General features: G+C 36.9%; 1 protein-coding gene across 1 annotated transcript in view; it reads left to right on the top strand.

Moving 5' to 3' along the window:
• DNAH6 (dynein axonemal heavy chain 6) overlaps nucleotides 1-25,389 on the top strand; it is a 381,338-nt gene that overhangs the window by 40,352 nt on the left and 315,597 nt on the right. Inside the window, exons 2-3 of the mRNA XM_015112750.3 lie at nucleotides 17,467-17,699; nucleotides 23,888-24,061. Coding sequence (XP_014968236.2) covers nucleotides 17,475-17,699; nucleotides 23,888-24,061 — 399 coding nt within the window. The 5' untranslated portion in view covers nucleotides 17,467-17,474. The remainder of the gene's footprint in view (nucleotides 1-17,466; nucleotides 17,700-23,887; nucleotides 24,062-25,389) is intronic.

Raw genomic sequence — 25,389 nt, 5'->3', positions numbered from 1 at the left:
TGTCTTTCCCTAGTGTATATTCTTGGCACCTTTGTCCAAGATGAGTTCACTGTAGGTGTGTGGATTTGTTTCTGGGTTCTCTATTCTGTTCCATCATCTATGCATTTGTTTTTATGCCAGTACCATGCTGTTATGGTTACTATAGCTCTGTAGTATAAACTGAAGTCAGGTCATGTGATTCCTCAAGTTTTGCTCTTTTTGCTCAGGATAGCTTTGGCTATTCTGGGTCTTTTTATGGTTCCATATAAATTTTAGGATTGTCTTTTCCATTTCTGTGAAGAATGTCATTGGTAATTTGATAGGGATTCCATTGAATCTGTAGCTTACTTTAGGTAGTATAGACATTTTCACAATATTGATTCTTCCATGAACATGGAATATTTTTCCATTTTTTGGTGTTCTCTTCAACTTCTTTCATACTTTTCGTTATAGAGATCTTTCGCTGGTTTGGTTGATTCCTATAGAATTAATTTATTTGTGGCTATTGTAAATGAAATTACTTTTTTATTTCTTTTTCAGATTGTTCGCTGTTGGCATATAAAAATGCTACTGATTTTTGTATGTTGATTTTTGTATCCTGCAACTTTACTGAATTTGGTTATCAGTTCTAATAGTTTTTTTGTGGAGTCTTTAGATTTTTCCACATATAAGATCATATTATTTGCAAACAAGGATAATTTGACTTCTTCCTTTCCAATTTGGATGTCCTTTATATCTTTCTCTTGTCTGATTGCTCTAGCTAAGACTTCCAGTACTATGCTGAATAACAGTGATAAAAGTTGGCATCCTTGTCATGTTCCAGATCATAGAGGAAAGGCTTTCGATTTTTTCCCAATCATTATGATACTAGCTATAGGTCTGTCATTTATGGTTTTTATTATGTTGAGATACGTTCATTCTATTCCCAGTTTTTTGAGGGGTTTTATCATGAAGGGATGTTGAATTTTATCAAACTCTTTTTCAGCATCAATTGAAATGATCATATGGTTGTGTCCTTTCTTCTGTTGATACGGTGTATCACACTGATTCATTTGCATATGTTGGGTCATCTGTGCATCCCAGGGATCAGTCCCACTTGGTCGTGATGAATGATCTTTCTAATGTATTGCTGAATTTAGTTTGCTAGTATTTTATCGAGGATTTCTTACATCAAAATTTGTCAGCGATATTAGCCTGTAGTTTTCTTTTTTTTAAATGGGTCTTTCTCTGGTTTTGGTATCAGAGTAATACTGGCCTTGTAGAATGAGTTTGGAAGTATTCTGTCCTCTCCTATTTTTTGGAATAGTTTGAGTTGGATTGGTATTAGTTCTTCTTTAAAAGTGTGGTAAAATTCAGCAGTGAAGTCTTCAGGTCCTGAGTTTTTCTTTACTGGGAGACTTCTTATTATGACTTTGATCACATTACTTGTCATTGGTCTGTTCAAGTTTTGGATTTCTTTCTGGTTCAATCTTGGTAGGTTGTAAGTGTCTAGAAATGTGTTCATTTTTCTACATTTTCCAATTTTATTGGCATATAATTGGTCATAGCAGTAATTAATGATCCTTTGAATTTCTGCAGTATCAGTTGTAATGTCACCTTTTTTATTTCTGATCTTATTTATTGGGATCTTCTCTCTTTTTTCTTCATTACTCTGGCTAAAGTTTTGTCAGTTTTGTTTAACTTTTCAAAAAACCAACTTTTTATTTCATTGGTCTTTTCTATTGTCTTTTTCATTTCAATTTCATTTATTTCTGCTCTGATCTTTATTATTTCTTTTCTTCTACTAATGTTTGATTTGGCTTACTCTTGATTTTCCAGTTCTTTAAGAAGCATCATTAGATTGTTTATTTGAAGTTCTTCTTCTTTATTCATGTAGGCACTTATAGCTATAAACGTCCCTCTTACTTCCCCTTTTGCTGTATCCCATAGAGTTTGGTATATTGTGTTTTCATTATGATTTGCTCAAGAAATGTTTCAGTCTTCTTCTTATTGCTTCATTGATTCCTGGTCATTCGGGAGCATATTGTTTAATTTCTACCTATTTGTATAGGTCCAAAATTCTTCTTGTTATTAATTTCTAATTTTATTCCTTTGTGGTCAGAGAACATATTTGATATTATTTCAATTTTTAAAATGTTTTCAGGCTTCTCTTGTGACCTAACATGGGCTTTCCTTGATAATAATTCATGTGCTGAGGAAAAGAATGTATATTCTGTAGCCGTTGGATGAAATGTTCTGTATATATCTATTAGATCCATTTGCTCTATAGTGCAGATTAAGTCTGATGTTTCTTTGTTGATTTTCTGTCTGGAAGGTCTGTCCAATGTTGAAAGTAGGGTGTTGAAGTCTCCAGCTATGATTGTATTGGAGCCTATCCTAGCTCTAACAGTATTTGCTTTATATGCATTGGGTGCACATGTATTTATAATTGTTACATTCTCTTGCTGAATTGACCCCTTTATCATTATATGCTGACCTTCCTTATCTCTTATAGTTTCAGTCTTGAAATCTATTTTGTGTGATGTAAGTATAGCAACTGCTACTCTTTTTTCATTTCTATTAGCATGGAATATCTTTTTTCATCCCTTTATTTTTCATCTATGTGTGTCTTTATGGGGGATGTGCATTTCTTATAAGCAATGGATCAATGGGTCTTGTTTTTCATTCATTCAGCCAGTCTGTGTCTCTTGATTGGAGAGTTAAGTTTATTTACATGCAATGTTATTATTTATAACTATGGACTTAATCCTGCCATTTTGTTATTTGCTTTCCGGTTGTTTTGTGGTCTTCCCTTCCTTCTTTCTTTCCTGTCTTCCAGTAGTAAAGGTGATTTTCCTTGGTGATATTATTTAGTTTTCGTGTGTGTGTGTGTGTGTGTCTGTCTTCGTGGTATGTTTTTGGTTTGAGATCACCACAAGGCTTGCAAATACTGTCTTACATGTTATGTTAACCTGATAACAACTTAACACTGTTTGCATAAACAAACAAGGGAAGAGAAAACTAATAAAAACTCTATGCTTTAACTTCATCCCCCCACTTTTAAACTTTTTGTTATTTCTAGTTGCGTCTTATTGTACTATGTCTTGAAATGTTGCTGTAGTTATTATTTTTGTTATTGTTTCATCATTTAGTCTTTATACTTAGGACAAGAGTTGTTTACACCATAGTCACAGTGTTACAATATTCTGTTTTTTTGTGACTTATCAGTGAGTTTGTAGCTTCAGGTAATCATTTATTGCTCACAAATGTTGTTTCCTTTCTGACTGAAATATTTCCCTCAGCATTTCTTGTAGGACAGGTCTGGTGATGATGAAATCCCTCAGCTTTTATTTTTCTAGGAAAGGCTTTATTTCTATTTCATGTTTGATGATGGGTATTTTCACCAGACATACTATTCTAGAGTAAAAGTTATTTTTTTTTTTTCTTCAACACTTTAAATGGAAAAGTCTCCTGGCAGATGTATTGAAGCTCCATTGTATGTTATTTGTTTCTTTACTCTTGTTGCTTTTAGGATCCTTTCTTTATCCTTGACCTTTGGGAGTTTGATTATTAAATGCCTTGAGATAGTCTTCTTTGGATTAACTCTGGTAGGTGTACTGTAACATTCTTGTACTTGGATATTGATGTCTTTCTCTAAGTTTGGGAAGTTCTCTGTTATTATCCCTTTGAATAAATTTTCTACCCATATCTCTTTCTCCACATCCTCTTTTCGGCCAATAACTGTTAGAGTTGCCTTTTTGAGGCTATTTCTTAGATCCTGTAGGCATATTTCATTTATTTTTCTTATTTTTTTCTTTTGTCTCCTCTGACCATGTATTTTGAAATACCCTGTCTTCAAGCTCACTAATTCCTTCCTTTGCTTGATCAATTCTAATATTAAAGGACTCTAATGCATTCTTCAGTATGTCAGTTGCATTTTTCAGCGCCAGAATTTCTGCTTGATTCTTTGTAATTATTTCAATCTCTTTGTTAAATTTATCTGATATAATTCTGAATTATTTCTCTCTGTTATCTTGAATTTCTTTGAGTTTCCTCAACACAGCTATTTTGAATTCTCTGTCTGAAAGGGCACATATCTTTGTTTCTCCAGGATTGGTTTCTGGTGCCTTATTTAGTTCATTTATTGAGGTCATGTTTTCCTGGATGGTGTTGATGCTGGTACGTGTTCTTCAGTGTCTGGAAATTGAATAATTAGGTATTTATTGTAGTTTTCACTGTTGGGGCTTGTTTGTAGCCATCCTTCTTCGGAAGGCTTTCCAGATATTAGAAAGGACTTGGGTGTTGTAATCTAAGCTGTGTCTGCTTGAGGGAGCACCCCAAGCCCAGTAACACTGTGGTTTTTGGAGACTCATAGAGGTACCTCCTTGATGGACTTGGACAACATCCAGGAGAATTCTATTATATTTATCTATGTGTCTATTCTTATGACATTACCACACTGTTTTGATAATTATAGCTTTGTAGTAAGTTTTGAAATGGGAAAATGTGAGTGCTGCAACTTTGTTTTTCCTTTTCAATATTGTTTGGGCTACTTAAGGACTTTTGCAATTCCATGTGAATTTTAGGATTAGCTTGTCAACTTTTATAAAAGACAGTTGTAGTTTTGATAGGGATTGTATTGAATCTGTACATCAATTAGGGGAGTATTGCCATCTTAGTAATAGTAAGTTTTCAGAGTCATGAACACATGGTGCCTTTTCATTTACACAGGTCTTAAATTTCTTTCAGCAATGTTTTTCAGTTTTCAGCATGTGAGTCTTGCACTTCTTTGATTCAATTTTTTCCTACATATTTTATCATTTGCAGTGCTATTATAAATATAATTGTTTTCTTTTTCATTTTTTGGTTGTCCATTGCAAGTATATAGGAATACAACTGATCTTTGTGTGTTGATCATGTATCCTGTGACTTTGTTAAACTCATTAGTTCTAATCATATTTTGTCAATTCTTTAAGATTTTTATATAAGATAATTTCATCTATGAATAGAGATAGTTTTACTTCTTCCTTTCCAACCTGGATGCCTTTTATCTCCTTTTCTTCCCTAATTTCCCTGGCTTGAAATTTCAGTACAATATCAAATTGAAGTGGCAAGATCAGACATACTTACTTTATTTCTAATCTTAGCAGGAAAGTTTTCAGGCTTTCAGCATGGAGTAAGATATTAGCTATGGGTTTTTAATATGCCCTTCATCAGGTTGAAGATGTTTTCTTCTATTCCTAATTTGTTTAATGTTTTTATAATGAAAGGGTGATGGATTTTTATCAGATGCTTTTTCCTGAATCAATTGAGTTGATCATGCTGTCTTTTTCCCCTCTTCTTCTGTTAACATGATGTATTACATTTATGAATTTTTTATGTTGAACTACTTTTACATTCCTGTGATGAATTATACTTACCCATGGTATACAATCCTTTGAATATACTGCTGGATTCAGTTTGCTAGTATATCTGATTTTATTTCATGTGGTCAGAAAAGATATTTTGTATGATGTCAAAATTTTAAAATTTATTGAGACTTGTTTTGTGTCCTAACACATGGTCTATCCCAGAGAATGTTTCATGTGCACTTGAAAATAAAGTGTTTTCTGTTGTTTTGGGGGTGGGACATTTTATAGATGTTTTTCAGGTGTGTTTGGTTTATAGTATTTCTCAATTATTCTACTTCCTTATTAATCTTTTCTATTGTCCCTCAGTCAATTTGGTGTGACTATAATGGAATACATAACACAGGCTGGATAATTCATAAAGAACAAACATTTATTTCTTACAGTTCTGGAGGCTGGGAAGTCCAAAATTGAGAGGATAGTGGCATCTGGTAAGGGACCTCATATTGCACTCACACATTATGGAAGATGGAAGGGCAAGAGAGTACATGAGAGAACAAGAGAGGAACCAACTCACTTTTATAACAAGCCTTCTCAATAACTAGCCCACTTCCAAGGAAAAGACATGAATCCATTCATGAGGTCTCTGCATTAGGTCTCCATTTTGACCTATCACATCTTATTAGGCCCCACTTCTCACCACTTCTCAACATTGAGGATTAATTTTCCAACATATGAACTTCAGGGGACACATTCAAACCATAGCAGTAATTGTTCTATCATTACTGAAAGCTAGACTCTTCAACTACTATTGTTTAATTGTCTATTTCTCCCTTCGATTCTGTTAGTTATTACTTCATATATTTTGGGGCTGTATTGTTAGGTGAATATATGTTTTGTTTTGTTTTTTTTTTTTAATTTATTTATTATTATTATACTTTAAGTTGTAGGGTACATGTGCATAACGTGCAGGTTTGTTACATATGTATACTTGTGCCATGTTGGTGTGCTGCACCCATCAACTCATCATTTACATCAGGTATAACTCCCAATGCAATCCCTCCCCCTCCCCCCTCCCCATGATAGGCCCCTGTGTGTGATGTTCCCCTTCCTGAGTCCAAGTGATCTTATTGTTCAGTTCCAACCTATGAGTGAGAACATGCGGTGTTTGGTTTTCTGTTCTTGTGATAGTTTGCTAAGAATGATGGTTTCCAGCTGCATCCATGTCCCTACAAAGGATGCAAACTCATCCTTTTTGATGGCTGCATAGTATTCCATGGTGTATATGTGCCACATTTTCTTAATCCAATCTGTCACTGATGGACATTTGGGTTGATTCCAAGTCTTTGCTATTGTGAATAGTGCTGCAATAAACATACGTGTGCATGTGTCTTTATAGCAGCATAATTTATAATCCTTTGGGTATATACCCAGTAATGGGATGGCTGGGTCATATGGTACATCTAGTTCTAGATCCTTGAGGAATCGCCATACTGTTTTCCGTAATGGTTGAACTAGTTTACAATCCCACCAACAGTGTAAAAGTGTTCCTATTTCTCCACATCCTCTCCAGCACCTGTTGTTTCCTGACTTTTTAATGATCGCCATTCTAACTGGTGTGAGATGGTATCTCATTGTGGTTTTGATTTGCATTTCTCTGATGGCCAGTGATGATGAGCATTTTTTCATGTGTCTGTTGGCTGTATGAATGTCTTCTTTTGAGAAATGTCTGTTCATATCCTTTGCCCACTATTTGATGGGGTTGTTTCTTTTTTTCTTGTAAATTTGTTTGAGTTCTTTGTAGGTTCTGGATATTAGCCCTTTGTCAGATGAGTAGATTGCAAAACTTTTCTCCCATTCTGTAGGTTGCCTGTTCACTCTGATGGTAGTTTCTTTTGCTGTGCAGAGGCTCTTTAATTTAATGAGATCCCATTTGTCAATTTTGGCTTTTGCTGCCATTGCTTTTGGTGTTTTAGACATGAAGTCTTTGCCCATGCCTATGTCCTGAATGGTACTACCTAGGTTTTCCTCTAGGATTTTTATGGTATTAGGTCTAACATTTAAGTCTCTAATCCATCTTGAATTAATTTTCGTATAAGGAGTAAGGAAAGGATCCAGTTTCAGCTTTCTACTTATGGCTAGCCAATTTTCCCAGCACAATTTTCCCATTTATTAAATAGGGAATCCTTTGCCCATTTCTTGTTTCTCTCAGGTTTGTCAAAGATCAGATGGCTGTAGATGTGTGGTATTATTTCTGAGGACTCTGTTCTGTTCTATTGGTCTATATCTCTGTTTTGGTACCAGTACCATGCTGTTTTGGTTACTGTAGCCTTGTAGTATAGTTTGAAGTCAGGTAGCGTGATGCCTCCAGCTTTGTTCTTTTGACTTAGGATTGTCTTGGAGATGCGGGCTCTTTTTTGGTTCCATATGAACTTTAAAGCAGTTTTTTCCAATTCTGTGAAGAAACTCATTGGTAGCTTGATGGGGATGGCATTGAATCTATAAATAACCTTGGGCAGTATGGCCATTTTCACGATATTGATTCTTCCTATCCATGAGCATGGTATCTTCTTCCATTTGTCTGTGTCCTCTTTTATTTCACTGAGCAGTGGTTTGTAGTTCTCCTTGAAGAGGTCCTTTACATCCCTTGTAAGTTGGATTCCTAGGTATTTTATTCTCTTTGAAGCAATTGTGAATGGAAGTTCATTCCTGATTTGGCTCTCTGTTTGTCTGTTACTGGTGTATAAGAATGCTTGTGATTTTTGCACATTAATTTTGTATCCTGAGACTTTGCTGAAGTTGCTTATCAGCTTAAGGAGATTTTGGGCTGAGACAATGGGATTTTCCAAATATACAATCATGTCATCTGCAAAGAGGGACAATTTGACTTCTTCTTTTCCTAACTGAATACCCTTGATTTCTTTCTCTTGCCTAATTGCCCTAGCCAGAACTTCCAACACTATGTTGAATAGGAGTGGTAAGAGAGGGCATCCCTGTCTTGTGCCAGTTTTCAAAGGGAATTTTTCCAGTTTTTGCCCATTCAGTATGATATTGGCTGTGGGTTTGTCATAAATAGCTGTTATTATTTTGAGGTACGTTGCATCAATACCAAATTTATTGAGCGTTTTTAGCATGAAGGGCTGTTGAATTTTGTCAAAAGCCTTTTCTGCATCTATTGAGATAATCATGTGGTTCTTGTCTTTGGTTCTGTTTATATGCTGGATTATGTTTATTGATTTGCGAATGTTGAACCAGCCTTGCATCCCAGGGATGAAGCCCACTTGATCATGGTGGATAAGCTTTTTGATGTGTTGCTGAATCCGGTTTGCCAGTATTTTATTGAGGATTTTTGCATCGATGTTCATCAGGGATATTGGTCTAAAATTCTCTTTTTTTGTTGTGTCTCTGCCAGGCTTTGGTATCAGGATGATGTTGGCCTCATAAAATGAGTTAGGGAGGATTCCCTCTTTTTCTATTGATTGGAATAGTTTCAGAAGGAATGGTACCAAATCCTCCTTGTACCTCTGGTAGAATTCAGCTGTGAATCCATCTGGTCCTGGACTTTTTTTGGATGGTAGGCTATTAATTATTGCCTCAATTTCAGAGCCTGCTATTGGTCTATTCAGGGATTCAACTTCTTCCTGGTTTAGTCTTGGAAGAGTGTAAGTGTCCAGGAAATTATCCATTTCTTCTAGATTTTCCAGTTTATTTGCGTAGAGGTGTTTATAGTATTCTCTGATGGTAGTTTGTATTTCTGTGGGGTCGGTGGTGATATCCCCTTTATCATTTTTAATTGTGTCGATTTGATTCTTCTCTCTTTTCTTCTTTATTAGTCCTGCTAGTGGTCTGTCAATTTTGTTGATCTTTTCAAAAAACCAACTCCTGGATTCATTGATTTTTTGGAGAGTTTTTTGTGTCTCTATCTCCTTCAGTTCTGCTCTGATCTTAGTTATTTCTAGCCTTCTGCTAGCTTTCGAATGTGTTTGCTCTTGCTTCTCTAGTTCTTTTAATTGTGATGTTAGAGTGTCAATTTTAGATCTTTCCTGCTTTCTCTTGTGGGCATTTAGTGCTATAAATTTCCCTCTACACACTGCTTTAAATGTGTCCCAGAGATTCTGGTATGTTGTATCTTTGTTCTCATTGGTTTCAAAGAACATCTTTATTTCTGCCTTCATTTCGTTATGTACCCAGTAGTCATTCAGGAGCAGGTTGTTCAGTTTCCATGTAGTTGAGCGGTTTTGATTGAGTTTCTTAGTCCTGAGTTCTAGTTTGATTGCACTGTGGTCTGCGAGACAGTTTGTTATAATTTCTGTTCTTGTACATTTGCTGAGGAGTGCTTTACTTCCAATTACGTGGTCGATTTTGGAGTAAGTACGATGTGGTGCTGAGAAGAATGTATATTCTGTTGATTTGGGGTGGAGAGTTCTATAGATGTCTATTAGGTCTGCTTGCTGCAGAGATGAGTTCAATTCCTGGATATCCTTGTTAACTTTCTGTCTCGTTGATCTGTCTAATGTTGACAGTGGAGTGTTGAAGTCTCCCATTATTATTGTATGGGAGTCTAAGTCTCTTTGTAAGTCTCTAAGGACTTGCTTTATGAATCTGGGTGCTCCTGTATTGGGTGCATATATATTTAGGATAGTTAGCTCTTCCTGTTGAATTGATCCCTTTACCATTATGTAATGGCCTTCTTTGTCTCTTTTGATCTTTGATGGTTTAAAGTCTGTTTTATCAGAGACTAGTATTGCAACCCCCACTTTTTTTTGTTCTCCATTTGCTTGGTAAATCTTCCTCCATCCCTTTATTTTGAGCCTATGTATGTCTCTGCGTGTGAGATGGGTCTCCTGAATACAGCAGACTGATGGGTCTTGACTCTTTATCCAGTTTGCCAGCCTGTGTCTTTTAATTGGAGCATTTAGTCCATTTACATTTAAGGTTAAGATTGTTATGTGTGAACTTGATCCTGCCATTATGATATTAACTGGTTATTTTGCTCGTTAGTTGATGCAGTTTCTTCCTAGCCTCGATGGTCTTTACATTTTGGCATGTTTTTGCAATGGCTGGTACCGGTTGTTCCTTTCCATGTTTAGTGCTTCCTTCAGGGTCTCTTGTAAGGCAGGCCTAGTGGTGACAAAATCTCTAAGCATTTGCTTATCTGTAAAGGATTTTATTTCTCCTTCACTTATGAAACTTAGTTTGGCTGGATATGAAATTCTGGGTTGAAAATTCTTTTCTTTAAGAATGTTGAATATTGGCCCCCACTCTCTTCTGGCTTGGAGAGTTTCTGCCGAGAGATCTGCTGTTAGTCTGATGGGCTTCCCTTTGTGGGTAACCCGACCTTTCTCTCTGGCTGCCCTTAAGATTTTTTCCTTCATTTCAACTTTGGTGAATCTGGCAATTATGTGTCTTGGAGTTGCTCTTCTCGAGGAGTATCTTTGTGGCGTTCTCTGTATTTCCTGGATTTGAATGTTGGCCTGCCCTACTAGGTTGGGGAAGTTCTCCTGGATGATATCCTGAAGAGTGTTTTCCAACTTGGTTCCATTTTCCCCCTCACTTTCAGGCACCCCAATCAGACGTAGATTTGGTCTTTTTACGTAATCCCATACTTCTTGCAGGCTTTGTTCATTTCTTTTTCTTCTTTTTTCTTTTGGTTTCTCTTCTCGCTTCATTTCATTCATTTGATCCTCAATCGCAGATACTCTTTCTTCCAGTTGATCGAGTCGGTTACTGAAGCTTGTGCATTTGTCACGTATTTCTCGTGTCATGGTTTTCATCTCTTTCATTTCGTTTATGACCTTCTCTGCATTAATTACTCTAGCCATCAATTCTTCCACTTTTTTTTCAAGATTTTTAGTTTCTTTGCACTGGGTACGTAATTCCTCCTTTAGCTCTGAGAAATTTGATGGACTGAAGCCTTCTTCTCTCATCTCGTCAAAGTCATTCTCCGTCCAGCTTTGATCCATTGCTGGCGATGAGCTGCCCTCCTTTGCCGGGGGAGATGCGCTCTTATTTTTTGAATTTCCAGCTTTTCTGCCCTGCTTTTTCCCCATCTTTGTGGTTTTATCTGCCTCTGGTCTTTGATGATGGTGATGTACTGATGGGGTTTTGGTGTAGGTGTCCTTCCTGTTTGATAGTTTTCCTTCTAACAGTCAGGACCCTCAGCTGTAGGTCTGTTGGAGATTGCTTGAGGTCCACTCCAGACCCTGTTTGCCTGGGTATCAGCAGCAGAGGCTGCAGAAGATAAAGTATTTCTGAACAGCGAGTGTACCTGTCTGATTCTTGCTTTGGAAGCTTCCTCGCAGGGGTGTACTCCACCCTGTGAGGTGTGGGGTGTCAGACTGCCCCTAGTGGGGGATGTCTCCCAGTTAGGCTACTCAGGGGTCAGGGACCCACTTGAGCAGACAGTCTGTCCCTTCTCAGATCTCAACCTCCGTGTTGGGAGATCCACTGCTCTCTTCAAAGCTGTCAGACAGAGTCGTTTGCATCTGCAGAGGTTTCGGCTGTGTTTGTTATTGCCCTGTCCCCAGAGGTGGAGTCTACAGAGACAGGCAGGTTTCCTTGAGCTGCTGTGAGCTCCACCCAGTTCGAGCTTCCCAGCAGCTTTGTTTACCTACTTAAGCCTCAGCAATGGCGGGCGCCCCTCCCCCAGCCTCGCTGCTGCCTTGCCGGTAGATCACAGACTGCTGTGCTAGCAATGAGGGTGGCTCCGTGGGTGTGGGACCCTCCCGGCCAGGTGTGGGATATGATCTCCTGGTGTGCCTGTTTGCTTAAAGCGCAGTATTGGTGTGGGAGTTACCCGATTTTCCAGGTGTTGTGTGTCTCAGTTCCCCTGGCTAGGAAAAGGGATTCCCTTCCCCCTTGCGCTTCCCAGGTGAGGCAATGCCTCGCCCTGCTTCAGCTCTCGCTGGTCGGGCTGCAGCAGCTGACCAGCACCAATCGTCCGGCACTCCCCAGTGAGATGAACCCAGTACCTCAGTTGAAAATGCAGAAATCACCGGTCTTCTGTGTCGCTCGCGCTGGGAGTTGGAGACTGGAGCTGTTCCTATTCGGCCATCTTGCTCCGCCCCCTAGGTGAATATATGTTTTAATTGTTATAGCTGACTGTTAGGATTGACTCTTTTCATGACCTTTAGCTCTCATCACAATTTTTGTCTTAAAGTCTATTTTGTTTAATATTAGTATAGCCACTGCAGCTTTCTTTTGCTTAGAGTATACATGAAATATCTTTTTTCTATTATTTTATTTCAACCTATCTTTGTTTTTCAATCTAAAATATGTCTCTTGTAGACAATATATATTTGAGTCATGTTTTTTATTCATTCTGCCTTTTAACTGATAAGTTTAATCAATTTCCATTTAATATCATTACTAATGAGTAAGGACTTACTTGTGACATTTTCTGTTTGTTTTCTATATGTTATTTTTCAATTCTTTCACTATTGCCTTCTTTTGTGTGAGGTAGATTTTTTTAAGTGTATCATTTTGGTTCGTTTTTTATCTTTTTTTTTTTTTGTTATTTTCTTAGTGGTTGCCCTATGATTACAATTAACATCTTAGTTTATAATTAATTAAGTTTTTCTTCCTGTAAGTGGACCATACTTTCTTTGTTTGCATGTATCATACTTTTGGTTGAAAATTGCATATCGGATATGTTGAATATTACAATATGGTAACTCTGGAAATCAGATTCTCCTGCCTTCTAAGAATTTGTTGTTTCTGCTTGTTGTAGGTTGTATTTGTTTGTTGCTGACTTTTCTAAACTACTATTTAAAGACTGTATACTTTGTCACATGTGGTAACTGAAATCTCTAAAGTCACTGAAGTCTTACAACTTTTGTGGAAGGATGGACTTTTAGAGTTTCCTACTCTACCATTTTTGTTAATGTTATTCCCATCATTACTTTTAAATTTTATATTGTCATTATCCTTGAGCATTTCATAAATAGTTTATGTATTCTATATCTAAGAGTTCTAATATATAATGTGTTTGCCTTTTAAGTCTTGTTTGTTCTGCTAACTCTTGTTTGGAGTGGCTTGTTTTCTTGTATGTTTGGGTTTTTTATTTTAATTGTAAATTTATATTTGGCTGAAACTAACTTGTGAGAATTCTAAGGAATCAGAGTTGATGATGCCTTTCTCTGCATGAGTATTTCCTAGTAGCGTGCATTTTTTCCCCAGACCACACAGATAGTGTAAATTAAAAACCCAGAACTAGTTTTGCATATACTCATAAATTCCTGGGGCAGACTATTATATTTTTAACAATTTTTTTCCACCTGGATCTGCAGGTAGAAATATGCTGGTTTTCCTGTAGATTTTTATCACTGCCAGTTTTTTCCTAGTCCAACCTATTATTAAGGGGATAATTCTTCCAGCAGTCTCAGATGTGTGTGGCAACTGTAGTTTGCTCTTCCATTTTATGTAGACTCAAACAAGGCCTAGTCTTCTATTTCTCCTCAGCATTAATCCCTGAAGCTATATGTTCTTTGTATGGGCATTTGTACCCACAGCACCCACAGCTTCCATGTTATTTATTGCTCTGGTTTCATCTGATTATTATTTTGACCCTTGAGGATTCCCTTATTTCTGTGAGCCCTGGTATAGTCCACTATATATCCAGAAGCAGAATTCTATGATTCAATAATCTTGGGCTCAAATTCATATAGAAATTTAAGTTGATGGATCTGGATTTGTATCTCAGCTCTGCCACTTACTACCTCTGAAGTGACTTGGGAAAGTTACATAACCTCTTTAAGCCTCAATTTCCTACCTGTGGAATAAGTATAGTAATACCTCAAACATAAGGTTATTGCAATGATTAGTGGAATAGCACCCGTCACAAATGGCCTGGTATATAAATCTTAACCTAACGCTAAAAAAATTTTAACTGCATTTACTTTTACTATTAAAGTGTGAACTTGTGAGTAACCATTTGTAACCTAGTTCTTTAGCTATGAAATGGGAATTTCATGTTTGTTAGCAGTACTCAAGAGAATAAATGCAAAGTATAAATCACAGTACTTGGCACATAAGAAACAACCAATGAATTGTAACAATTATTTATAAGAACTATAAAAATAACAGGCTATACACAAAGCTGTCTACATTGATTTAGTAAGTGGTCAGTTGACGATGAAGATAACATCTTGCCACATTAAAAAATAAGCTTGAAGAGATTTGATGAGTAGTGTTTCATATAGTAATATCTTTGTAAAACTATGTGTCTTCCAATCCTCCTCACCCCCACTCCACAACACACACACACACACACACACACCCCTTAGCTTTTGGAATACTTTCAGGTGCACATGGTAACACTTGTGTACAATCCACTTTTATCTAAAAAAGGGAGTCTAGGATTGAGGAGCAATAGATTTGTCTCCATTACATAAACTTTGAAGGGAACAGATTAAAATTTCACTGCACATCTGAAATGAAATCTATTTTGAGTGTGTGTCTAACATTGCTTGTTGTTATAACTTTATGCTTTGATGTATTGAGTTGGCTTTGAATTTTTTTCCCTTATTAGTTTATATCTATGATTGCATTTTACTAGCTGACTAATTAGTTTTGTGTGTATTTTTCATCTCTGGGGAATTAATCTTTATTTTGTGTACATTTGAAGTTTTTCTGAATTTTTAAAATTTTTTCTAAACTGACTTTACTCTCTTGCTGTCTCCAGTTTCCCATTAGGGATTGGGAGATCTGCATTCTAGTTTTGTCTGTGGCACAACTCGCTGCCTGACCTAAAGTACTTGCCTTCTCTGGGCTTCAGTCCCTTATTAATCAAATGGGGGAGTAGGATTATGTGACCTGTAATCTCCATTTTAGCTCTATCTATGATTTAGAGAATCATACCAGCATATCAAATACTACCTGAATATGTTAAGATTGAGAAGATGCAGGCTGTGAGTACAATAATGTAAAGAACTTCACATACAGCAAGAAACAAATATCAAGGTAACAAAGAGCAACCAAAAAGAGCAAAAGAAAATTATGTGTTCCAGTGGTGATTATGTCATTTTGGAGACAAGGTTGAAAACCAGAGCTCGGTCATGTGGTGTAAGGATTCGTCAAGGCAGGTGAAAGGATTTCTTCCGCTGATCAGTAACTGGGATAAGGCATCCTGAGTAAGCAACGGGCCCTGGCCTTCGATGGGATCACTCCATACAACATTAGCAACAGTCATTTGGGACCTTAAGTGAGATTAAACGCCAGAAAAAGATCCAGGGTCTGCTTTGGTAGAAAGGGCACGGGAACCAAGTAATACGGGCTCATCCTATGCCTGACACCTAGGATACCTTCCAAGTGGAAAAGAACATTAGTTGGAAGGCCACAGTGGAGTTTCAGGGAAGAGGAGGCCACATTTCTTGAGCCTTAGGACACTCAGGAGGAAGTCGGCGGGTCGGGCAGGGATGCAGAGTGGTTGCTCCCTTGGAGAATGGGACTTCATTTGTCTACACAACGCACATTCCTCTCCTGAAATTCTCGACTCTTTCGGATAAATTTCTGTTAAAGTGAACGTCAAGTCAGTCTTCAGGCTCTTGAAGGAAAACAGAAAAGAGATTCCTGTAAGAGGTTGAGATGGGTGTGAGTGGTCGATAAGCAATGAAACAAACAATTAACCACCTCCTTTGGCTGCTCTGCCTACACCTCCTGGCACAGTACTCAATTCCCAGCGCAGAGGAGGAACCAGTCTGTGCGGAGTCTCCAACAATCAGCGACGTAGGAAATGTTTCCGAGACACTAATTGGCTCGATTGCCTGGAGCGCTCCTGGACCGAAAGCTGTGACTGGTTGAGGCGTTGCCTGGCGACGTGTTACTCAGTGGCGCAGTATGTCGGTAGAGGCCCGCTGGTTGCTACGCAACAGGAAACATTCCGCGCTACCGAATGCTTTCTACTCCAAGACCAGGCATTGCTCTCTCTGGAGACCCTCGGCGTTGGTTGCTCTATTCTGACTTGGTGAGTCCTGGGAACCGACCCTCCGGGCTGGGCTCGGATTACTGGGCCAGAAACAAAGCCTGGCTTTTGGAGAATATAAAGAAAGGTTCAAAGAGGCAGAGAAAGTCAATGGAAAGGCATTTCAGTGATTGTCTCCTATCCGCCCATCATTTTAGAGGGGTGGAAAGTGAGCAATAGCGGCATCAAGAGACTTGTCCAAGATCTCACGCTGAGTGGTCAAATCTGGACCTGCGCTGTTAAATACAGTAATCATTAGACCTTGTGTGGCTAGTCTGAATTGAAATGTGTTCATATGTAAAAAGCACACTGGATTTTGAAGGCGTGATAGCAAAAGAGAAAATATCACTATAATTTTTATATTGTGTGTTTAAATGATTATGTTTTGGATATGGTAAATAAAACACATTATTAAAATTAATTTCACCTATTTATTTTTTAAAATGCTATTACTTGAAAATTAAAATTGCATACAAAGCTCTCATATTTCTATTGGCCAGCACTGATCTATATAAAACCTAGGTCTGCCGATACCTGATTCAAGACCTCTTGTGCTAACACTATGTTGGAAGGTGTTTCGAAGTATCTCCACTCATGTAATGGGGTGGAAGTGTGCGTAGTGGTGCAGAGTGCAAGACCATTACAAAAGGCTCATATTTGTAGTGTTTTAGGACCTTGCTACTCAAAGTGTATGAATCAGAACCTTCATCTTAACAAGCTCTGCAAGTGATTGTCCTGCACGTTAAAGCTCCAGAAGCACTGTTTCAGAAATTAGCCCTCAATTCTTTTTTTGTCCTTTGTTTCTTCTTGAGTACCTATACTGTATTTTTCAGACTGCATTTTGAACAAGTTCCGCAGGAGATGAGAAACATTGAACTCAATACTATTTGCATTTCCTTTTGTCCTTCCAAATCTAGACCAGTGTGGTCCCCAGATGAGCAGCGGCAGCAGCATCCCCCAAGAACTTGCAAGAAATGCAAATTCTACAGGGGTTCTTGAAGCCTAGGCACAGTTTCTAATTTTTTATTCCTTTGATTCAAGTCCTCGGTTCAGGAAGACTGGGGTAACTTTGATGGGTTTTATTTGAGGGGAGTGAGCGAATTCAACTCTTTCTAGTCCTTAAGTCCCTCTCCAGTAGCCTTCTTCCCCAATCCTTTTGATCTACTTTTCATTTTCTTTTTCCTCACCTATCCTTTCCAGGAGTAAGGATGACTTCTCAGGCCACAGATAGTGAATTTGACCTGACAAATATTGAAGAGTATGCTGAAAATTCTGCACTTTCAAGACTGAATAATATAAAAGCCAAAGGAAGAGTGAGTTATGTGACATCCACAGAAAATGAATCTGATCCACAAATCCTAACATTTAGGCACATTACAAAAGCTCAAGAGAAGACAAGAAAACGACAGCAGCCTATAAAACTAGAGCCTTTGGTAAGTTCAGAAACCATTGTTTTAGCCTCTGTAGCCACAGAGGAAGTTGCAAAATTGCTTTGGAGGATGGAAGTTATTTCCAGACTCTGAATTGACCAAGAAGGAATGAAAAGCTAAAAGATAATAACTGTTTATGTAGTTGTAAATACGGTAAATATTAATTAAACAAATATTAAGTTCTAGGCACTGTTTAAGTTGAAGGATACAGTGGTGAACAAAGTTTTCAGGCAGATAAGTCCTCTCTAGGATTATGTACAATACAGATACTTAACTATGTATGCTATTAGGCACTTTTAGATATTAGGGTACCATTTAACCCTGAGAAGTTTAGTAAACATGTTATATTTAGTTATATAGTTTTATTATTTTCAAAGTACATGCCTTTGTATTTAAAAAAGTGTGTGCATGTTGAAAATACTTAATTTTTAGAAACCATTTATGCCCTTGGATAATTATAAATGCATGTAGAGAGCCATGAAAGCAAAAAAATTAAAAAGTGAAAGTTGTCCTCTCCACCTTTAGATGTTAGCTACCATAATTAGTGGAGTGCCCTTCAGACTGTTTTATGTTTATTCAAATGTTTATATTTGTATTTATAAACATAGACAGTTTTAAAGTAAGATTATACAATACATACTGATCTCCAAAGTGCTTATTTCACTTAAACATATAGAAATGTTTCTAATTCTTGAATAGAGTAGTGTCTTTTCTAACAGCTACACTGTATTTTGTTGCATAGAGGTGCCATAACATAGTACTGGTTAACTGGTCTCATATTTATGTGAGCTCAAGTAATTTCATTTTTATTTTTTGTTTTGCTTTTATTTGGTTTTTGTTTATTTTGTTTTTATTTTGCTATTTCAGATAATGCTGTGTTGAATGACATTGTCTTTATACACATCAAGATACATTTCTAAAAACGGTATCTTTAGGTCATATGTACATTTTTAATTTCAAAAGACATTACCCCGTTGCCCTCTAGAAATTTACCTTTTCACCTACAGTGTATGAGAGGGCCTGTTTGCCCACATCTTTGCTTGGTGCTATCTTTTTTTTTTTTTTTTTTTTTTTTTTTTTGCTACACTGATATGTTAAAAATGGCATCACATTGTTGTTATAATTTGCATCTTATTAATGAAGTTAGGTGTATTTTCATTTTTCATCACCACATATATTACTTATTATGTGGATTATCTGTTCATAACCTTTGTCCACTTTAAAATTAAGTTGTCTTGGGCCGGGCACGGTGGGTCACGCCTGTAATCCCAGCACTTTGAGAGGCCGAGGTGGGCAGATCACCTGAGGTCAGGAGTTTGAGACCAGCCTGACCAACATGGAAAAACCCCGTCTCTACTAAAAATACAAAATTAGCCAGGCGTGGTGGTGCATGCCAGTAATTCCAGCTACTCGGGAGGCTGAGGCAGGAGAATTGCTTGAACCCGGGAAGCAGAGGTTGTGGTGAGCCAAGATCGCACCATTGCACTCTAGCCTGGGCAACAAGAGTGAAACCCCATTCAAAAAAAAAAAAAAAAAAAGTTGTCTTTATCTTATTTTTAAGTTTTAAAAAATATATTATGGATATTAATCCTTATTTCATTGTTTCTCAAACTTAAGTTTGAGTACTGATTTCTCTTGAAGCAAAGCATTCTTGATCCATAGTGCCAATTTATTTTTTATTTGATGTTACTTTATGTGAAAAAACTATTACACTAGGAATTAATTCTAATTCTTAATAAACAAATTGACACCTTAAATACAAAGAAAATACAAAACCAATACAAATGGAATCAACGCAAAATGCAAGTCACCACTGTTGTTGGTTTGACACTGAACCTTCATTTGCATGGTGGATGTGGCACTGACTGCTGCCCTCTTCTTCCCCAGGGTTCAGTGTGCCTGCGCCACCACATGTTGTGTGGGACACCAAGTCCTCCTCCCCATTTTTCTCCCATGGAATTCGTGTGAAACTTTTACATCTATTTCTCTCCGACGTATTTGCCTTCACTTGACAAAAGTGTATCACTAACCGTTGATGATTAAAGTTGTTCAGCGTGTCACCAGTGTCATCCACTCATGTATATTAAAAGTTTGTTATGTGCCTACTCTGTGCCAGGATTTGAGCCATGCTCTGAGGAATGAACAAAGCAAATGAACAAAAATGAACAAAGCAGACAAGATTCATGTTGACATTCTAGTAATTCTAAATAAGCAGACTGAACAATTTCATCCAGTGATAGTAACTATTAAGAAAATAAGCCAAACGCATTGGCTCATGCCTGTAATCTTAGCACTTTGGAAGGCAAAGGGAGAGGGTCATTGAGCCCAGGAGGTAGAGGCTGCAGTAAGCTTTGCTTATACCACTGCACTCTAGCCTGGGTGACAGAGCGAGATCATGTCTCTACAAAAAAGAAAAGAAAAGAACACATGGACTGTGGTAGAGACTCAGAAGAGACTACTTTACATTGGGTGACTAGAGAGGTCTCTCTGAGAAGACGCTATCTGAACAAGTCTCAGCCAGCAGCCTGTATCAACTGCCAGACATCTGCAATTTAGGCAGAGCTCAGTGGGAACATCTTGCCTCTACTCCACTGGGCACCAGCTGAGGTATTGATGCTGTCCCCACTGAGCTCTGCCTAAATTACAGAATTTTTAGCAAAATAAATGTTAGTTTTTAAGTTGCTAAGTTTGAGGCAGTGTGTTATATACTAACAGATAATTTGCACAGTATAAATAATACATGAATAAAATAATTCATACAATATTTAAAAAAATAAGGAAAAAAGTGAAAATGACTTGAAGTTTCACCATGCAGAGAGAAAGTAACTTAATAGTCAAGTGACTAATTTCACATGTGTGGGCATCTGTAGTTTGACTTCTATTTATAGAGTTGGTAGTGATGTATTTTTGTTATTGACTTCCCTCCTCTCGACTACCTTCTCCTCTCCCTTTCCCTTCCCCTTCTTCTTCTTTCTATTCTCCTCTTCCCCCCTGCTTCTTCCCCCTCCTCTTCCTTCTTCTTTTCTTCCCCCTCTCTCTCTCCCCTTACCTCTCCTTCTCCTTCTCTTTTTCTTTTCTACTCTTCTTCTTTTACATTTTTTCCTTACCTCCAAATTCCCCAGTCTCGGACTCCCTTTTCTATGCCATCTAACATTGACAAAATCTAGTATATGTCCTTTCTCACCTTTGTCCATGCTGAAACAATTTTATACAAATTTATTTGTAATTTTGTAACTTTACAAATGTATGAAACTTACATTTGTAATTGTATTTATTTGTAATATTTTCATCGTACAAATAGATACAATACTCTGCATCTGGCTTTTTACACTTAGTGGTGGCATAGCATCTGATTGTATGAATATTCCATAATTTACTGAATCATTCTCCTCTTTTGAGACATTCAGGTTGTTTTGCCAGTATTTCAAATGGTACAGTAAAATTATATTATCCTTTTGTACTGGTGCTTATATTCCTATGAGATAGGGCCCTGTGAGTGGTGTTGTGAAGTTGATGAAAAAATTACATATATGTACAATTATATTTAATTATATATTAATTTCCATATAACTATATTTAACATATAATTTTACTTAATTCACACATATTTTACCTGGAAACAAGTTTCTCAATCCAATGCACACATGTTGCCTAAATTAAATTGCATTTTCACCCTTAACCTATAGTTTACTATAATCTCTTTCAACTTTTTGTTGCCTGATCTGCATAGGTGAAACTGCACCTTCACACAGGTGCTAGTGTTTTTACCTGTAATTTTTTTAACGTTCATTTTAGGTTCAGGGATATATGTACAGATTTGTTACATAGGTAAACTGATGTCATGGGGATTTGTTGTGCAGATTATTTCATCTCCTAGGTACCAAGTGTAGTACACAATAGTTGTTTTTTCTGTTCCTCTCCCTCCTCCCACCCTCCTCCCTCAAGTAGACTCCAGTGTCAGTTGCACCTCTCTTTTTGTTCATGTGTTCTCATCATATGGCTCTCACTTATAAGTGAGAAAATGTGGTATTTGGTTTTCTGTTGCTAAGTATGATGACCTCAAGCTCCATCCATGTTCCTGTGAGGAACGTGATCTTGTTCTTTTTTATGGCTGTGCAGTATTTCATGATGTATATATATATCACACTTTCTTTATCCAGTCTACCAATAATGGGCATTTAGATTGATTCCATGTCTTTGCTATTGTGAGTAGTGCTGCAGTGAACATACACATGTATGTGTCTTTATGGTAGATCAATTTATATTCCTTTAGGTATATACTCAGTAGTGGGATTGCTGGCTTGAATGAGAGTTCTGCTTTTAGCTATTAGGGAATCACCACACTGCTTTCCACAATAGTTGTTATTTTTTATTTTTTATTTTAATTTTTTATTATTTTATTTTTCATATTACAAATAAATACATCTAGCTTTTTACACTTAGTGGTGGCATAGTATCTGATTGTATGAATACTCCATAATTTACTTTTCTATTATTTTTTATTTTTTAGTAATAGCCATTCTGACTGGTGTGAGATGTGAGATGGTATCTCATTGTGGTTTTGATTTGCATTTATCTAATGATCAGTGATATTGAGCTTTTCTTCATATGCTTGTTGGCTATGTCTTGTCTTCTTTTGAAAAGTGTCTGTTCATGTTCTTGGCCCACTTTTTAATGGGCTTGTTTTTTGTTTTTGTAGATCTGTTTACATTTATTGTAGATTCTGGATATTAGACCTTCAAAGATGCATATCTTACAAATATTTTCTTCCATTCTGTAGGTTGTTTTTTCACTCTATTGATAGTTTCTTTAGCTATGCAGAAGTTCTTAAGTTTAATTAGATCCCATTTGTTAATTTTTGATTTTGTTGCAATTGCTTTTGGTATCTTTGTCATGAAATCTTTGCCAATTCCTATGTTCAGAATGGTCTTGCCTAGTTATCTTCCAGGGATTTTATAGTTTGGGATTTTACATTTATATCTTTAATCCATCTTGAGTTAATTTTTGTATATGGCGTAAGGAAAGGGCCTATTTTCAGTCCTCTGCATATGGGTAGCCAGTTATCCCAGTACCATTTATTGAATAGGGAGTCCTTTCTCTATTGCTTGTTTTTGTCAACTTTGTCAAAGATGACATGGTTGTACGTGTGCAGCCTTATTTTTGGGCTCTCTATTCTGTTCTGTTGGGCTACATGTCTGTTTTTGCACTAGTACCATGCTGTTTTGGTTACTGTAGCCCTGTAGTACAGTTTGAAGTCAGGTAACATGGTGCCTCCAGGGTTCTTCTTTATGCTTAGGATTGCCTTGGCTATTCAGGCTCGTTTTTGGTTCCATATGAATTTTAAGATATTTTTTTCTAGTTCTGTGAATAATGTCATTTGTAACTTGATAGGAATAGCCTTATATCTGTAAATTGTTTTGCACAGTATGGTGATTTTAATGATACTGATTCTTCCTATAATGGAGAGCATGGAATGTTTTTCATTTGTGTCATCTCTGATTTCTTTGAGCAGTGCTTTGTAATTTGGCTCAAAAGGGATTTTTATCTAAAACCAAATGCAATTTAACTGAAAAGTTAACTGCTGTTTACTTAATCTCAAGCCTTTTTTTCTTAACCCAGTATATAAGAGACTAGCTATTATCATAAACTCATAATGCTTAGTAACAAAAAGCCATTATAATGAATTATTCACTTTATTATATTAAAAGCTGGGGTTTTATTGCCATAATTTGCAGTTGGATAGCCTAAGATAATGCCACCTATTTTTTTAGATCTTCAATAAGTTATGGCTATGAGAAGTGATTGATGATTTGGGGAACTAATGATTTTGGTGGGAGAATTGTGCACTTCTTCCCATAGTAGCAGTATTAGTAAATGATGGGGGTTTATAATGGACAATTAGGGAGTATATGATTTCATACTTCTGAGCCTTTTCTGTTGTAATTTATTCTTGTAAGTATTCATTGATAATTTCAAGTATAAAATTAATGGAAGCTAGGTAGAAAAGTCTTACTCAAGCAATAGGCCAGAGACAGGCAATGGTGGTAGTTAACTATTAGGACTGCATCTTTGATAGGAAATTAATCCAAGGAGATCAATTTCCAACAGGAGAAAGAGTCCAAAGGTAGTGAGAAATAAAACAACTTTATATGAATGTTTAAAACATTAACATGTCTCTCTATTTCCCAAAGCCAGTGCTAAAAGTCTACCAAGATCATAAGCAGCCAGAATACATACATGAACAGAACCGACTTCAGTTAATGGCTGCCGGAATCCTTAAACCTCCAGTAAGCATAGCAAAAAAAAGTGTTGTCACATCATCTACTCAGATTCTTGAGCATCAAGATGCTGTGAAAAAAATACAGGTATAATATTAAACTACTTAATTGATTCTTTTAACTTAATTTGGTTTTGTATAGATTTGCTAACATGCTTTTAACTCATAAGAATAGAAGCAAAGTCATTTTCTATAAGGTTGCATAATGAGTTTGGGAAATACAACATTTCTTCATTCTTCCTGTTTAAGGAAAATTCTTACAATGGAAGAAAATCATAAAGGAAACTTTCAGCAACTGTATGGTGCCTTCTGACCTTCTCTTACATGGTAAAGAAGACATAATGGTATTTTGAAAGTTATTATAACTTTTTTGAAATTTTCATCACTTTTACCAAAACTGATAATCTTTGAAGACCCTGGTGAAGGGCAATAAAATGGAGATGAAGCCAGCTAGAAAGACAATTTGTGTAGCTGGTGAGAGTTGTAGAGTGGGGAAGTTGCCTTGAAAGGCATAAAGAAATGGTAGCTCAGGGAAGAAATCACCAGAGCTTGCCTTTAAATGAATATCTCTAGATAATTAAAGAAAAAAAAAAAACAGTAAGGGGAGAAAATGTGAAAGGCATACCTGCAGTAAAGATACCAGTAGAGCCAAGATTTCTCTGAGCTTTTGGTTGAGAGGGTAACTTTGACAGTCACACATTTGAGTGCTGATTTGGGTCCAAGCATTGGATTAGAACTGCCAAACGTGCACAGTTGAGGACAAGATCTGTCCTCAAGGATTTCAGAGTCTAGAGGTAGGTAGGTGGACAAATGAACACTCAACACAGTGGGGTATAAGAGCTCTCCTTGGTTGTTTAAGGTACAAAATAATGAAAAACTAAATAAAAGGGACTCTTACACCTGGCCGTTGGTGGGCCAGTCAGTGAATAAAAAGCCACCTTTGGGAGTTGCACTAAGCTGAGAAGAATGAGTGGAAAGTTAATGGGATAGATAAGATGAGAGAGATTGGAGCTCGAGGAGAAAATAGATGGGCAGGAGCTTACTTTGGGTTTGGGTGAGATCATCCTGAAAGAATGAAATCATATGATGAACTAGATGGAACTATAAAGCCTCAGTTACTATGGTGTCTGTGAAGGGGAGCCAGAGGGAGCTCTTTCTCCAGAAAAGATCTGAGCCAGGAAAGATGTAATTGCCTGTAAATTAATTCATTTGGCATAAAGAGTGCTTCAAAAATTTGAATTTAAAGAAAAGGAGAGAATATGTGTAGACATCTGGGATAAAAGTGGGGCTGAAAAGGAATCTCAGGTTGTGAGCTGTGCTTCCTGGTTGTAGCTGTCACTCAGTGAAGAACTCAGTAAAGAGTTAGGAATTAAAGAGAGATATGGAAAAGGGGATGTGTTACATAAAATAAGAAAG

The sequence above is a fragment of the Macaca mulatta genome, chromosome 13, assembly GCF_049350105.2.
Source record: "Macaca mulatta isolate MMU2019108-1 chromosome 13, T2T-MMU8v2.0, whole genome shotgun sequence".
Classification (NCBI taxonomy): Eukaryota; Metazoa; Chordata; class Mammalia; order Primates; family Cercopithecidae; genus Macaca; species Macaca mulatta.
This window is presented reverse-complemented; position numbering and strand designations above follow the sequence as displayed.